Source organism: Plectropomus leopardus, chromosome 12 (genome assembly GCF_008729295.1).
Source record: "Plectropomus leopardus isolate mb chromosome 12, YSFRI_Pleo_2.0, whole genome shotgun sequence".
Classification (NCBI taxonomy): domain Eukaryota; kingdom Metazoa; phylum Chordata; class Actinopteri; order Perciformes; family Serranidae; genus Plectropomus; species Plectropomus leopardus.
The window spans coordinates 4,078,818-4,095,954 of NC_056474.1; the positions used below are offsets into that span (position 1 = coordinate 4,078,818).

Here is a 17,137-nt window from a genome sequence, read left to right on the forward strand (position 1 = left end):
AGCATCAATCAAAATGGGTTTTGTGCAAAATACTTCTAATAATTCGTAAGAAACATATTGATAACAAAATGATATATATATATATATATATATATATATATATATATATATATATATATATATATATATATATATATATATATATATATATATATGGAAAGGTGGAAAGTAAAAAAAAGATAATGAGTAAAAATGTGTCTTCATAAGGGACTGTACTTTATTTGTCAAAGGAGGGGGTAACTTGAGTGAGACCTTTTTTAAATCTTTTTTTTATTAAATCTTGTTTTTTTCTGTTGCTTTTTTATTGTGTGTTTAAATGATACGCTTAGAGCTGTATTCATTACTATTATTATTATTATTGACATTTTGAATGTTAATAATTATAGCTCTGTACCGACAGTCTCCATCAGTATTTACTTTACAGTAAAAATCTAACATGAACATATTTGTAATACTCTCAAAAAGCCGGGAGGAGGCGCCGAAACTCAATATAAATTGCAGGGAGTCATGCTTTTATTGTGAAAGTCGCGCTAGACGGGCGCGTGCTGCCGCTCGAGTCCTTCACTCGGCAGCAGCTGAGGTCAACCGGAGGACCGAGTGAAGCACCGGGACCACAGTGCGGGAAGGAAACCGCCACACCGGTGATTACCTTTATATTCTTAATTTATCACATCCGGTCAGAGAATTATCACTCGTGATGAAGAGTTGATTTGTTTGATTATTTAATTCAGGCCTGTTTAGCGCAGTTAGCTAACGCTGCTAGCCGTTATTAGCCCTGTTATATCAGTTAGCATTAGCTGCTCAGCCAGGCCAGTTACAGTGCAGTGCTTTCATTTTATAACCGTGTGTTAATATGATTAATCTGACAGACTATTTCAAATTTAATTCATGGTTTATCCATGAAAACACCTTATGAAGTCCTTGAGAGAAATAATTAATGTATTGGAAAATGTTTTTGGTGTTGTGCTAATGAATGGCAGCTAACTTTAGATATTTTAGTATTATGAGTAAGGCATAGCAAGTTAATAACACATGTATAACGTTAGCACAGTTTTCAGTGCTACATGGAAGAAAAGCATTAGAACAACATTAAATACACACTGAAAAGTAAAATAAAAGCAATTGAAATGGAATTGTCATATGAAATAAAATATCAGACTACACACGTTGTTTACAAAATAAATTGAATAGAAATAAATGTACAATAGAGAAGTTGTGTAATTATAACGTCTGATACTTCGTGCACTCTTACTGATGCATTTTTAAAAATATATTAATAGTAATACAACAGTAATAGCATGTTTTTTTTTTAAAAAAAAAGTGTTTTATGAATAAAAGTAATATTATTAATATTTATGTCTCAACAGTCTTAAAAAGATAACTGCAAAATGTTTTTGAATGTTAAATTCCTACATTGATAGTGATTGTAATTATTCACAATTATGTAGTATTATTGTAGTAATATGTACTGCTTGTTTTTGATCTGCCATTCAAAGTCCACAGCCACTAACCACCTGCACTCTCCACTTTCATCTACCTCAGGATGCAAATTACCCTGTGCAGTACTGCATATTATGCAATATTGAATAAATGATAATAGTTGTTAAATTCAGGTCATTTTTTTATATATCTATATTCTCTGTTTCTATAATTTGGGATTTTATATTCTCCCTTTTTATCATTTTTATTCCATGTTTAATGTTGCACTGAGCCACCATAACAAGTACATTTCCTCAGTGTGTGGATCAATAAAAGCAATCTTATCATATTTGATCTTATTTTAATGCAGACATTTAAGAAAGGACACATCTCAGAAAAAGACAGATCCGAGTATTGTTTACAAGTCAGTTGGATATCCATATTTTTAGGCTCATTGTGCTTCTGCAAAGTCCAATGCAAAGTGATCTGTGACTCATGTTTACAAAATGCAAACTGGACGTCAAACAGCATTTGAAGAGATGTAAAAACTGTGACAATATTAAATGTTTGAGATACAGAAACAACATTTTCTCAGGGTAAGACTCAAAAAAACCGAATCATCCATGTGATGACCCTCACGAGACTCCTGTGCAAACTTTAATTGGATGCTGCATGTTGTTGTCAGGTGGATATGCAGCGGCTTAAAAGACGTGGTTGTGCTGTGTGGTGAGAGACTTTGTGTGTACAAAGCAATGTTAGCAAGCCTGTCATTTTCTCGTGTGCTCAGACAGCCACTTCGCTCAGGCATGTATATAATGTAAGGTTTGAAATACCTCTGGTGGGCGTGCTGTTAGTCCTGCAGGTCAGTGAATGAGTCATGCATTTTACAGCCTGTCAGTTTTTTCATGATAGTTTTCATGTAAGTAATACTTAAGAATATATGAGAGGTTGATTGTCCCTGCTCTGCTCGGGTTAGACAAGTGTTTCACGGTATGTGAGAGGCTTTATGTAATAACGTCATTATATCCCCTCCTGAGCCTCCCAAGGTTAAATCCTCGTATGTCGTTTCCCTCAGCTGCAGCAGAAGAGGACGAGAGAGTTGCCAAGTCATGGATAGATCGCAGCAATGACACATGAGAACCTCACAAGCTCCCAGCTGTCCGTCAAGGCGGCTGCCCTACGCATGGTCGACCTGCCGCTGTCCGTGTGCAGCTCCCTGGCACAGGTGAGGGTGTGTTTGAAAGTGGTGTGTCATCAGATTTGTCAGTGGGAGTTCTTGCTGTTTTCTGTATCTGGTTCATGAGAGGCGAAGCTGTCGAGGGTACGATTACGGCTTTCAGGTTATTTCACCTTTGTTAACTGTAGTCCTTCCTCTGTTCCCATAAAATAATAAAATATTTTTAGTCTAAATATTATCTAAACAAAAGGTTGGACAATTTTTCCCCCTTTTAATATGCTTACTTTGTATCTTCTACATGAATGTTAAATTATTATTATTATTTAATTTGATTTCTCACACCGTCGGGTAGAGGGTGGTTGTGGAGGTCAGGCTTGAGTGAAAAGAGAAAGAAGCAGAATTAAAAAATGAACTGTCATCTATTTCTGTAAAACAAATGACAGCACCAAAAAATCACACTCACATAATAATGTTTCTTAATGGATACACCAAACTAGAAGCCAACATTTTTGTATAAAAATCCACTAAAGTCAAACTTACTTTAATTGTGTGTTTTTTGAAAAGAACAGTGTTGAGTGTGATCCCTCTGAAAGGGAAAATCCAAAATTGTTGCTCAAAAGTGGCCTTAATATTATCCCTTTTTTTTTCAACAAAATTTAGATCTAATGCAATTTCTAATTGTACAAATTAAAGTGGCCAATTTTAAATATGATTGAAAGAAGTGCACCTAAAACTCTGTAATAATATGTATGATCTTTATAAGTTAAACTTTTAAGCACAAACACACACGCATACGAACAAGTACACCTAAGATCTGCTCCCTTTATTAAAAATCACCCTTTTATTGTCTCATTCCAGTCATTTAAAAATCAACTAAAAACCTCCTTTTTTAAAAAAAAAGCCTATAATTCCTGTCTCCAGCTACGTTCCCAAATCTGAGCTGTCATATCCTCTTTATTTTGTATTTGTATTCTGTTCTTTGTTTTTCTTTTTCTTTTTCATATAAGCATCTTTCAGTATTTTTTATTCTTGATTTTGTACTTGTATTGGTTTCCTTTTTGTATTTCATGTAAAGGGACTTTGAGCACATAGAAAAGCGCTTTATGAGTCCTATCAGTTATTATTATTCAGTAACTGTAACATGGCATGATAAATTATTTTCTCCTCCGCCTGTCCTCCTGGATAGTCACCAATATTTTCCCCAAGTGACCTTGTTGTTATTGCATGTACGAGCGGTGCACGAGGAGCGAGTGTGTGTCCCGGGTCACGTAGCAGCTCAGGTATCATTAAGAATCTGACAGGAGGACGCCTGACAGGTGGCGGTCACAGGAACCCAAACAGCATGGAAACATTGCAGCGCCATTTCAGTCATCTCGTCTCGTTTAGTGGCTTTAAAAAAAAAAAGTCAATATTATGGCTGTTGTCATAACTCCAAACTGTTTATGTAATCGTCAGTTGTTGGAAATGTGCAGCAGCAGTGTCAGCATGGATAATCCCCCTCAGTTTTTCTATCTATAGACGGAGGAGGGGAACCATGCACGCAATCTGAAAATGATTCTTTAAAATCTGAATGACAGGCTGGTGGCTGATTCTCAGTGCTGCCGGTTTGTTACATCACCGGTAGAGTGATGCCGCCTCAGATAAACTCTCATCAGGGAGGAAATTTGTGCTCATTGCATTTCACTCTTTTATTTTTATAATTTATTTTCTCTTCAATCTCTTGCAGAATTTTAATCTGGGACACAATATCACTGACTTATTATTCAGTGGGTCCCCCGTGTTACTGCACACTGCAATAGTCTTTTTTTAGTAAAGCTACTTTGCCTCAGCCTGCCTGTTGTCTCTCACTAATAAGATTTTGCATTTTTTCTGAGCATTTCTCACAATCCTTAAATGTGCTCTGTGGGTTTGATTTTCTAAAAATATTTCATAACACTTTCTATGGCATCCCATGTCTATAATGCATTATAAACACACTTATAATGTGTCATAATCTGTTTATTGCACTGCATAAGTGTTGTTATTATCCAAATTAAAAACAAATACTTTACTGATCCCCAAGGGGGGGGGGGGGGGTGGGTTATGATATGTTGCAGTCGCTCTGATTTAAAACGTAGAGAATCATAAAAAGGTAGAAATAAGGAGAATGAAAATAAGAAGTATGTAAAAATAGAAAAATAAAACGTGCATTATGGTACAGTGTTTAACACTAGTATGTAAATACTAAGAACATAACATGTATAATATGCTAAGTATGTAAAGTGTGTAAAAATATAGAAATATATGCATTATGCTGCAATGTTTAAAACTGGTATATAAAGTTTAAGAAATACAAAAATAAACAACACAATATACATCAATAGAAATAAGAATATGTGCATCATATGTTAAATGTACATTAAAGAGTGGCATTGGTAAGAATAAATTTTGCACAGTTGAATAATGGCACAAAACAATGCGGCAAGTTGAATTATTGAATCAGTAACTGTGCAGTTAAGACAGTGTTGCAAGAAATTATTGTACGTTTTAGTCACTATATTAGGGATGAAATAAATAAATGAATTAAAGAATTCTAAATGCTGTCTGATGCTGATAGAAAAGTCGAAAAGTTTGAGGGCTCCAGGCAGGAATGACTCCCTGTGGTGCGCCACAGTCTGTTTTACATGAAAGATTTTGGGATCTTATGAGTTGTACTTGAAGGATTTTCTTGCTCGCACAGGCAGAATGTGATCATTTACTGACAAAATGTGAAGCCACAGAGAAGCTTGACAACAATCTGTTTCCCAAGCTCCTTTTTTTTAAACACATTTAACTTCTGTGTCTTTCTGCCTCCAGGTGAGCGTCAGCACAGGCACCAAGAAGCTGGTGGCGGCCACGGCCTTTGGCGCCGTCTCGCTCCTCATCCTTGCGCGCCGCTTCCAGAGGAGGAAGGGCAGAAAGAAGGCTCACTCTCCTCAGTGGGAGCAGGCTGGCTTTGAGTTTTTGACCTCAGCAGAAAACGGTAAAACTTGCTCCTAACGCTGTGACGTTTTTCAGCGCTCAGTCGGCGGCTCACTCGGTTTGGTGTGTTAGCCCGGTCGGTGATGTAATCAGATTGACGTCCTCCTGTGTTACCTTGAACTGTAAACAGCAAGCTCCAGATAAATGCTTTAACTTGTTTAATCTCACGCAGGAAGATTTACGGCTGATTAGAGTCCCCACAGAGATATTAACAGAAATGGGGTCAAAAGAGAAGTTGGCCAGGGTAATTAAATCTTTTTAACAATACTGATTTACTAGAATAATGGCTTATTTTTTTGGACAACGTTCACACAGGCTTAAACAGTGACAGGAGATTATATTTGCAAAGCCAATTCTGTTTCTGCGCATGTGAACATTAGTTAATCTAACACTTGTGATAATGGATAATTATTATCTTATTTATTACTCTTTTGCTAATATTAGAGGGAGACACAGGCGGAGTCTCGTGAATTTATTCATTGACATATAATACAGTTTTTATAGGAGAGTTGACAACATTTTTCACTTTTCACTCTTTTACTGAGAGCTTGTAGCACCCACATGTGTAATATCATGAGGCAAACGACCTTCGTTTGTCTGCTATCAAAAATCACTTTAAGTTTTTCTATAGAAAAAACAAGTTGTGAGAAATGAAACTGAAAGTGGGCGCTGTCTGATCTTACAGATGAATGTGTCTTAATTGTTAGAGTGTGAGTTACGGTTGTAACACGGCTAAAAAACAAAATGTTTTCAGGGCTAATCAACAATATTTCAGTCAAGCAACACTAATTTTATACCCCGGATGTGATCAGGTAATCTATTAAACGTAATGATATTAATAAAGAGACTCCTAACACATAAATTGTGTTGTCAGGGTTTAAACTTTGTCCCAGCTGATCCCTCTACACAAAACAAATGAGTTTGAATTTTTTCAAAGCAGCCCTGAAGAGCAGCTGAAAACAGGAAGTCACTTATTAAAAAAAGGATGGATGTGATCCAAAGAGATCAGCAATTTAAGCAGAAAAAGTTAATCACATTACACAGTCGATGTACTGCAGTCATCAAACCGGCAAACGTGGTTTATGTTACTGTGTAATCCTGCTACGCGCTCATGTAGCGTGATCGCAGTGTTCTGTTTCGTCTCTTAAAAATTATTTCATCTTTATCTCCCCAGATAACACCAGTCAGAACATCACGCTCTCCCTCAACTCCAAGAATGGCTACTCGTCGGGTCTGCTTCTCAACGCAGGAGACTACAGGAAACTGTCGGGGTCTCTGCTCAGCCTGGCCTCGGTAAGACAAAGCCGTTGTTTCGGGCTACATCCACTTAAAGGGCTCATTTGTGCTCAACGTTAGATGTGAATGGAGCTTTTCGTCTGTACTCTGCGATCACTTCATCAGTATTTTTGCACGCTTCCTGAAAGCTTACGGATAATGACAAAACGGAGCAGGACTATTGCAGATCACGAGGGCAGTGTAGTAAAATTCTCCATCCACGTGTATATTATGGCCTCACAGATCACCGCCGTCTACGACGCTGCCTCCGCTAACGCTGCTCGGATGTTAACCGTGTTCTTCCTCTGTGTCTTTGCAGGTAAAAAGCATGAACTCATCCAGCAGCAGCACCTGCGCCAATGATTCCACCTGTTGGGACCGAGCGGGAGAAGCTGATATCTGCAGTGTGGTCAACTTACCTGTCACCACACCCGAAAACCTGTACCTCATGGGTAAAGACAGTTACACACGACGTCAATGTAACATATACAGGGTTCCCACGGTCATGGAAAACCTGGAAAAGTCATGGAGTTTCACCATGGAATATGTAGATATCACTGAAAGTTTTGGAAAAGTTATTGAATGATTAATCCTTTGAAAACCAAGCAACGTGGTTTGATTTCTTTCAAAAATCGGAAGAAGTTGATGAGCAATGTGTAAGGAAAAAAATACCCCAAAATTAGCAAGAAATTAGTAAAAAAGTACAATAAAATGACCTGAAAATTGGCAAAAAATTGAAGGAAAAAACAAAAACACTCTAATAATAATAGTTCCATAACATAATTTATATGTATATAACTATGATCATTTTAAATATAGTTTTCTGGACACTTTTCCCCTAGATTTTAAATATAATAATTTTCTAACAACTAATTTCTTGCAGTTTGCATGACATTTCTTGCCAAGTTGCTTGTTGCCTTTTATAAAAAAAATCTCAAAAGTTTTCAAAAGAACTTGTTAAAGGATCCTGAGCGCAGAACAAGAAAACCGCTGCCGATCCTTGAAAAGTCATGGAAAATTGTATAATTTTGTCCATGAAAATGTGTGGGAACCCTGCATATAATAAATAAAAGTGTTAAGTGTGTAATTTCTTGGAATAACCTATTTTTAGTGAGCTGCTTTGTGTCAAAATAGAGCTTTAGAGGTTGTTTTAGGAGACTCAGAGCGTACCTGTGTGTGTGTTTGCAGGTATGGATTTATTCGAGGAGGCTCTGAGGCGTTGGGAGGAGGCGTTGACATTCAGGAGCAGGCAGGGCGACGACGATGCCAGCTGTGCATCCGTCAAAACAGGAGCTGGAGACGCCATCGCCGAGCAGAGCATGGAGGTAAACGCACAGATTAACCACGCCGCCAAATTCAACAACGCTCCAAACTTAACCCTCCAAAACTGCATTTTTTCAGGTAAAACGCCTCCTGAAAAACTGTAAATAGCTTTCACAGATTAACTTGCTCCACAAATGAATAAAATAATTGGACAGCATCTTCCTCAGTCTGAAACCGAAGAGTTGGAGTATTGATTCAAGTCAGCACACAGAGTTTTCTGTACTCTGTGTGCTGTAACTTTTATAGCAGACGAAGGTGGAGAGCAGAGTACTGCCTACAAACGCTGCACTGCAGGTCATGAGTATGAATAACAGCGCTCTGACGAACCCACCTGTGTGTCACAGAGTTTGGATTTACATAACGGCCAGCTCATCGGCTCTCTAACCCGGATTAGCGCGGGTTAAAATGTTAATCTTGAGCACCCAAACATTCGTCCAGTCGGCTGCTCTCGTCTTCTGAAAAGGATATCCCCTGCCTCTTTAGAAAGCTTAAAATTAAAAATTAGGTCATTCTCAACAAACTACTGAACGAGATCTTTGGAGTGAAATGTGGTTTGAAAGCTAAAAAAATAATATTTATTTTACCTCTCCCTCATCTGCCACTTTTGAAACATTCACCAGGAGCTTGCTTATTAATTTTTTTAAAAGTCAAATTTCCTGCAGTTATGAATGAATTTAATGAAGTAGCTTTTAGGCGTTGTAACCGTTTCGCTACAGTTAAATTGAATGATTTATTTCTTTTTTGTACTCAGGACGTCATCAGCGCAGAGTTCATCCACAGGCTGAAGTCTCTGCTGCAGAGAGCGTACAGCCTTCAGGAGGGTTTGAGGGAGTGTTGTGCATGTCGGAGCCGTCGTCCCACAGCAACAGCCAGGGTGAGTCAACCAAACAATATTATGTCATTTCCATGATCAATAATCCAGTGTTACGCAATAACGATTATTCTCCCTCACAGATAAAATGGCCGACATTTTGGCCAGAGACGAGCTGGACGACGCCTGTCTGAGAGACAGCGTCAGCATCGCCTCCACGGACTCATTTGTGTCCGCCGCTGAGGTGAGAGACCATCATGTCGTAAATGTTTTTTTTCCATTATTACGTCATCTTACGTCATCACCAGCGTGTGAGATTCAGGGGCGTCTATTTGCAGAAATGGTGAATGATATTTGCAACTATGTTTTTATTCGTTTAGAATCAGCAGACGGCGGTCGTCTGTAATCGTTATGACACTAGTTAGCCGCTTAATAACACGATCTAACATTGAAAGAACAAAGCAGATTTACTGTGTGCTGGTGAACGGTCACACTACAAAGTTAATGAGTTTAATGAGTTGTTTCCATGGCTGCGAGATATGAGGAAATTAGAATATTGTTATTTAATATCAGGATAATGATATTGCATACGTAAACATATATAAATGGACTCAGTTGTCTGTTTCTGCTGCTTTTTTATGCTGTTAACACACGACAAAATTGCTTGTTACATTAAAAAAATTCCTTTTTTGAACAATTTGAATGTTGAACTGAACCAAAAAGTGACAGTGCAGTTTTCTTCTGATACTCTGTTGATAACATTTTCTCACTTAAATACAGTGTCTTGAAAAATATTGAAATTTGATGCCATAAATTGATGTTGAGGGCATAACATTTTTAAACTTGTATAAAAAGACAACGGCAAGCTCACCTGGTAGTGTGCGCCCCATTAAAGTTGAGGTCAGCGGCGCGGGTACGAGTCCGTCCCGTGGCGCTCTGCAGCATGTCGTCTTTCTCTCACCTTCCCTTTGTCACAACAGCTGTCCTATACATAAAAGACACAAAAATGCCCAAAGAATTTAACTAAAAAATAAAAAAAGATGAATTTAACAAGGCATGACATGACAGAAACAACTTTTCTTTTCTCGGTTAGTAGCAAAGACCTGGATAACTGAGGTAAACGTTAAGAAAGATTAAAACTGTGCAGATGAGTTTGAAATCTGTTTCAAATACTCGGTATCAATGTGAATCGATAAATCAAAATTTTCAGCAACACTGCTCTCTGAAAATTGTCATTGTCATTATGTAATGTCATTATTCTGCAAAATGATCTGGATCATCGGTTAGAAATAATTATGTAGGTGTCATTTGTTGGGATGTGGATGAAATGTGGACAATAAAATTTTATTCTAAATTAGATTATTAGTACAACAGTTGTGTAATAAATAAGAGGCTTTGTAAAGCCACAGGCGAGCCGCTAAAACAAGCAAACATCTCAATCTGGAGCATCAACCCTCCGACAGTTCACGGCGGGAGTTTGATTCAAGTAGCTTTGATCTCACCGTGAGTTCAGCAGCCGGTGTTTACGAGCTGAGCTCCTTAAGTCGCTGCGGGGGTCGAGCTGTGTATCCGCTGCTGCTGCTGCACTTGACCCACAAAGTCCAAAAATAAACTGAGTGTTGATGGACGCTAAATTCTTCTTCAGGTAAAGACCTTCATCTGCTCACCTGCTGAAAGATAAAGATGCTGTATGTCTCTATCAGGACTATATTAACCTCTAACAATAATAATAATAATAATAACAGTAATAATAGTATCAGTTTAGAAAAATGATGCATCAAAGAATCGATTTCTGTACCCACCAAATAATAATAATAATGATAATAATAAATATAATAATAATAAATTTATTTATATAGCAGCTTTAAAAACAGAGATGAAATGGGATACATAGATGGTGATCCAACAATATAAATCCAAACAGTCCTATTGAGCAGAAGTCGGGTAGAGTTTGGATAAAATTAAAACCAGAGGACAAATAATGCAAGATGCAGGATGCATAATGTCAGAATAAAATAATACCAAGAAATAGACAACAAAAACAGAAACAATTAAGGTAATAAATCCACAAATAAAAGTAAATAAAATGGATAAAACAGAAATTAAAAAGGTAAAATAAATAAAAAGACATGTATGACTCACAGCATTACCCAAATATTCAATAAAATAAGTTATTTTAAAATCCCTAAATGCTTTGTATGAATGTAGATTTACCCTCAAACCCGTTTTACCACCAAGAGACCAGCAGTCAAACTGGGTCACACAGAGTTATAAATAGACCTTTAACATTCCTCAGTGTCTCTGCAGCTGTTTTCACTGTTAGCTCCCACAACCACAACAACACGGAGAGAGCTCGTTCTCATCAGGATTTATTTATCTTTTTATATCCTCAAAAACGCGCACAATTCATTAACTAATAACGGCCACGTGTGCCTAAAGAAGTACCACTGTGTCCCAGGACAGCCTTATTTTATGAAGCGTCGGGTTCAGTGTTGAAGTTGAGCTCAGTTGTTCAGCATCAGAAGCATCTTTTCTTATTATTTTATCAGGTTAAACTGCCATGAAAATGACAGAAAATGTGAATAAAACAGTATTGTGGGAGTTCAGACAGTGTGCAGAAGCGGGATGTTACTAATAATTATTTTGTTATTATTGATTGATCTGCTGGTTATTTTCTCAATGTATCGTTTCTTCAATAAAATGTCAGAGAGTAGTTAAACACACTAATTTTCCTGCAAATTTTCCGTTTTGTGTGTGTGTGTGTGTGTGTGTGTGTGTGTGTCCCTGTAATATTGTGTGTCCTCTCTAAATCTGGTGTTTTTTTGCGGGTCCGTGAACACGGCACAGATGAGTTTTTTCCTCAGCAGCAGTTTGTGGAGTCACAGGTTGGATAATTGATCATTCGATTCCATCAGAGCTGATTAGATCAGATCAATTGATGAGAGGAGCAGATGCTGCAGAGGCGAGTGAATGCAAACTTTTAGACCTGGCGTAATGAACGGTTAAGTTTTGCTGCGCCTCGCGTTCTGCTGCTCCGTCTGTGCCCAGAGTACCCTTTGCGTTCCGGCAGTGTGGTGCAGCGAATAACCGATTGGTTTATAGATACTAATGACCACCAGATGACAGTCCAGCTCTAAAAATGGAAAATCAACACGTGGCAGCAGATGTTTTAATGGTGGCGGGCTGCCTTAAGTAAATAAATGTTTGGGAAACCCCCCTCACATTTAAGAAGCATTAAACCAGAAAATGTTTTTTTTGTTTTTCTACCAAAGAAGTGACTTACACAATGATAAAAAATGTCAAAATAGTTGGCAATTAATTTTCTGTTGACTGACTAATCGCTTAATCAACTAATCATTGCAGCTGTGGTGCAAATTCTGTTTATTAGCCTCGATATTTCCTGAACAAGCATGTTCGTTTTTTTTGGATGTGCATTTTTCTTCAAAAGTGTGTGTCAGTCCTCAAAATCCAAAAGTTCAGGAATCATAAGAGGACACAGAGGAACCTACTGCGTAATGAATAAGGATTTTTTTGGTGGGAATGGGATTAAAATGATCGTTTTTCTAAGTCTGCTGTGTGTCTGTATCAGCTGTCAGAGCACAAAGAGCTGCGGAGCGTCTACGTTCTGGGTCATCACCTTTTCTACGAGGAGGCGCTGCAGTTGGCCGAGGAGGGCAAGATCTCCTGCAGGGTGCTGCGGTAATCAAACTAATGTCATGTAACACACACAAATCAACTCCGAGATCCTCAATTCCTGTAACGTGCTGCTTGCTGCAGAGTTAATTGCTTCTGCTGACATTTCAATCTGGTCTTTTGCTTGATTTTATCGTCAGGACTGAGATGCTGGAGTGTCGTGGGGACATTGATTTCCTGGCAAAGTTGCACTGTGTGCGGCAGGCGTGTCAGGTACAGTCTAACCTGATGAATTAAATTACATCATGATGACATAATTAAAGGAAACTGGTGTAATAGTTGGATTAAATAAACCTGAACATTTTTGAAAAGTTGTTTCCAGATGGCAGATTTTATCATTAGGCAGTTTTAGTTTTTCAATTAATTGGATTGTGCTACGCTGCTGAAGAAAATACATCAAGGTCACAGATTATTTTACTCGTGAAAACCATTTTAAGCCGCTCTGTGTTTTTCCTTCAGCTGATTTTGTGCGAGAGAGCGACCCGGATGTTTCTGGCTGACACGGGAAAGAAAATACTGTCCTCCATTATTGTAAAAGCACAGAAGGTGAGAATAAAGCCATGACTCGTGAAAAATAAGATCCTAAACGAGTGCTTCCCCAAAACTAACCCGTCATATTTTGGTTTTCAGAGCCCAAAGAGATTCGAAGAAAGTGTTTGAGGAGATGATTTCCTTCCTGGAGCACACGGAGCACTGGGAGAACACAGAGGTGGAGCTGGCCACCCGAGGGGTACGAGCGCCCTGATTAATTTAACTTCTCCACCAAACGTCTGACGTCTGCTGTCTCATCTTCTTTTATAGAAATAATGACTGTTTGTACTCACTCTCACCAGGTGAAACACTTGAACTTCTATGACATCGTGCTGGACTTCATCCTGATGGACTCATTCGAGGACCTGGAGAACCCACCGATCTCCATCCAGAACGTGATCAACAACCGCTGGCTCAACAGCTCCTTCAAGGAGACGGTGAGTGAACAAGAAATACTTCAGAGAGTTTCCTTTGGTAACGAGGTACATTTAAATGCAGTTGCTAAAGTCTTGATATTGTACTTATTTGAATAAGTATTACTACTTTAAATAAGTTCTGATTCTGAAATTGTAAACAGAAGACATTTAACGGAGCAAGAATACTTCCAGACAAGACTGTTGAGTGTGTATTGAAAAGTGCAAATGTAGAGTTAACCTTAATCATTTTTCTGAGATACTTTTTAGTTTCACTATCACAAGTTTATTTTATTTTATTTTTTATATGTATATATATATATATATATATATATATATATATATATATATATATATATATATATATATATATATATATATATATATATATATATATACAATTTTTATTGTTTTATTTTTAAAGTTTTTTGATTTATTGTTTACCAAATAAATGACTTAAACAATGATGATGATTTTCTATTGACTGACTTAATTTTTTTTACATTTTTTTAGTTCTCACTAAATCAAAATAGATGTTCACATTTGTTATACCTCCAACATCAGCCGTGACCTGAAGCCATACGCCACAAAAAATTCATAACAGACACAAAATACATAAAAGACATGCGTTAAGAACAGAAAAACATCAAATAAAAAACAACAGCAATGAATGTCATGTAAAAGTATAAAATAGGTCTCAGTGATGCCACAGACGAGCAGGTATAATTTAAAATAAATAAATATTCATGTAGAAATCTCTTGAGGAAACTCACAGAAGCAAACACCGTTACCTGTTTCGTGGGAGTTTGAGTATTTTGGTTTTTTCATAAATGATTTAGCTGCATGTATTTTACAGGCGGTGGCATCAAGCTGTTGGTCAGTGATGAAGCAGAAGAGACAACACATGAAGGTACAAACTCAACCTGATCTTCAACATGTTTGTTAATGAACTGTAACAGGACACGCCTGAGATATCAGTCTCACTGCTTCACCTCCTTTTTTATCTCCGGTTCAGTTATTGAAGTTAGAAAGCTGCCGTGTTCGATTTATTCACAAGAATTAATAGACAATAAGTGCTGCATTTTAGCTAATACAACCGATAATAACAACTGTGTTCACAGGACGGTTCGCCTCACTCTGCTGTGCTCTTTGTCTCAGGTGTCGGACGGCTTCATCGCTCATTTCTACGCCGTGTGTGAACAGATCAGCCCCGTTCTGGCCTGGGGCTTCCTGGGGCCCAAGAGCTCCCTGCATGACTTCTGCTGCTTCTTCAAGGTCGGTCGCAGCGCCAAAAAATAATCTTAAAATGATGTGACATCTGGAAGAAGGATTTTACGACTTTTCTTTTCTGACGTTGCATTGTAAAAGCACACAATTTCCCAGAAAACCAGCCAAAAATTTCAGATATTTCCCACTTTTGTTCGTAAATCAAATAAATACTTTTATGATAATATAATAAGCCATTTGTCTTTCACGTGTTCCACTCTATAAAGGAGTGTTTATTCAACATTTGACGGAGATATTCCAACTTTTTCACTGGACAAAACCTCATGTTTTATGTTACAGTGAACATTTGGGCAAAATGAAATTGTCCTTCAGTTTGGTTATTAGTAAATTGGTCTTAAACTTGATTATTGTTGGCATTAAAAAAGTCTTAAATCTACTTTGCCTTAAGCTGCAGGATCCCTGTAAAATAAAAATGAATAAATCTGATGTCTCTCCTGCAGGATCAGGTGTTGTACTTCCTAAAGGACATTTTTGACTTGGACAAAGTGCGTTACTCCTCTGTGGAGAGTCTCGCAGAGGACATGCTCCACCTGCTGCACCGGCGCTCTGAACTGTTGGTGGCTTACCTGGGAGCCGACTCGCTGCGGCACGTCAACGGCTGCAGCTCCCCGCAGGTGCAGCTGGTGCCCAGCGCCCTGCTGGAGGCTCGGGTGCAGTGAGAGGGACCCGACAGACCCGGGTCGTCCAAACACTACACAGACAGACAGATAACAGCATTTAATCCAGGGTGAGTTCACGCCACCTGTCGGAAAATGACTTTTCTGCCCACAAAACTTAACCGTAAAACACCATTTCACCTGCGGTCTGACACCCACTCCCCACATCTCCCATAATGCATTGTGCTCTCATTGTATGAGGTACCAGCTGTCTTGCCTTCACACTTGATCATTACCTCCAGTGTGGCCTCCTCCTCCTCCTCCTCTTCCTCCTCCTCCTCCTCCTCACTGTGCCATGGCAGAGCACGTTAAAATACCATAGCAATAACTGTAATGTAAACTTGCTGTGAGACATTACGCATTAATTATCTTGCAGTAGATTTGTGTCAGCTGAGCCATATTTATTAAGAGCAATTAGTGTGAAGAAAAAGAAGGGTATTTATTTTACTATAGAGCTAAAATGATGCAGGATTTATTTTTTAGAAGCTGTAGTTGTGCCTGTATGCATCAATGGATTTGTGTGAGCTTCAAACATTCAGTAGTATGAACACCAATGTCGTAGACGAGCCGTATCGGATTTATTAGATGTATTTCCACATCCTTCAACAATGCAAAACCATAAATGTACTATTTTGTTACCAGCACATGTTGCACAGGGAAATCATTGAACAAAGGGACTCTGATATGTAAAATGAGTTGTTGTTATTACATTTATATGCTAAAAAGCTGTTTTATGGCACCAGAACTCACATGAAATATATTAAACGGAGCCGAGATCATGCAACGTACGAGGCGCTTAATCCCATCATACTGCCAGCTACAGGAAATACGAGATTATACACTATTATATAATCGTACAGCTGTTCAACACGGGCGAACACGCAAGAAGCCTTACTGTCGATGCACATATTCAAGCCTTGTCTTCATCACTGAATGTCGGTGTTAAAATACAATATGCTGATCAGTCACTGCCGTGTACAGAACATGCACAACACGAAAGCTTTGAGCAGCAGTTACTGCAGGAATAAACGTGTTAAAGGGTTTATGTTCCAGAAATGCTATTTTAGTGTTATTATATTCAGGATTTACCCTTTAACCCTTTGAACCCAGAACAAGTTGGTGCGATTTCTTTCAAAAATGTGGAAAAAGGCAACCAGCAGTAATTACTGTTTCACAAATTTCAAGAAATTAACAGATCTTTAAAAAAATATATTTTAAAATGCTATTGGAAAACTATATTTATAAATTTCATAGTTGTATGATTAAAATTATGTTGCAAAATTATCATAATTTTTAAAAGTCATTTCATAGTTTTTTTTCAGCTTTCTCTTTTTTCCTCAAATTTTCAGGTAATTTTCTGTTTTTTTATTTATAATTTTATTGTTTTTTACTTATTTTTTCTCAAATTTTAAGGTAATTTTCTTGTACTTTTTTCTAATTTGGTGCCAATTTTTGGGTCATTTATTATTTCATTACCCTTTTCCCATTGGAAAGAAATTTTTACTCAGGTTTCAAAGGGTTAAAAGTATGGGTTAAAATTTGTTCAAGTCTA

General features: G+C 37.8%; 1 protein-coding gene across 1 annotated transcript; it reads left to right on the forward strand.

The window, feature by feature from the left end:
* Positions 1-554: 554 nt before the first annotated feature.
* Positions 555-16,803, forward strand: miga1 (mitoguardin 1). Its single transcript, XM_042497615.1, is given in 18 exon segments — positions 555-641; positions 2,495-2,644; positions 5,432-5,597; positions 6,771-6,889; positions 7,191-7,323; positions 8,060-8,196; positions 8,946-9,012; positions 9,015-9,068; positions 9,149-9,249; positions 12,595-12,704; positions 12,839-12,911; positions 13,158-13,244; positions 13,329-13,349; positions 13,351-13,428; positions 13,532-13,666; positions 14,499-14,552; positions 14,801-14,917; positions 15,370-16,803. Coding segments are annotated over 17 exon segments (1,770 nt in total). The 5' UTR covers positions 555-641; positions 2,495-2,545; the 3' UTR covers positions 15,589-16,803.
* The last annotated feature ends 334 nt before the right edge of the window (positions 16,804-17,137 follow it).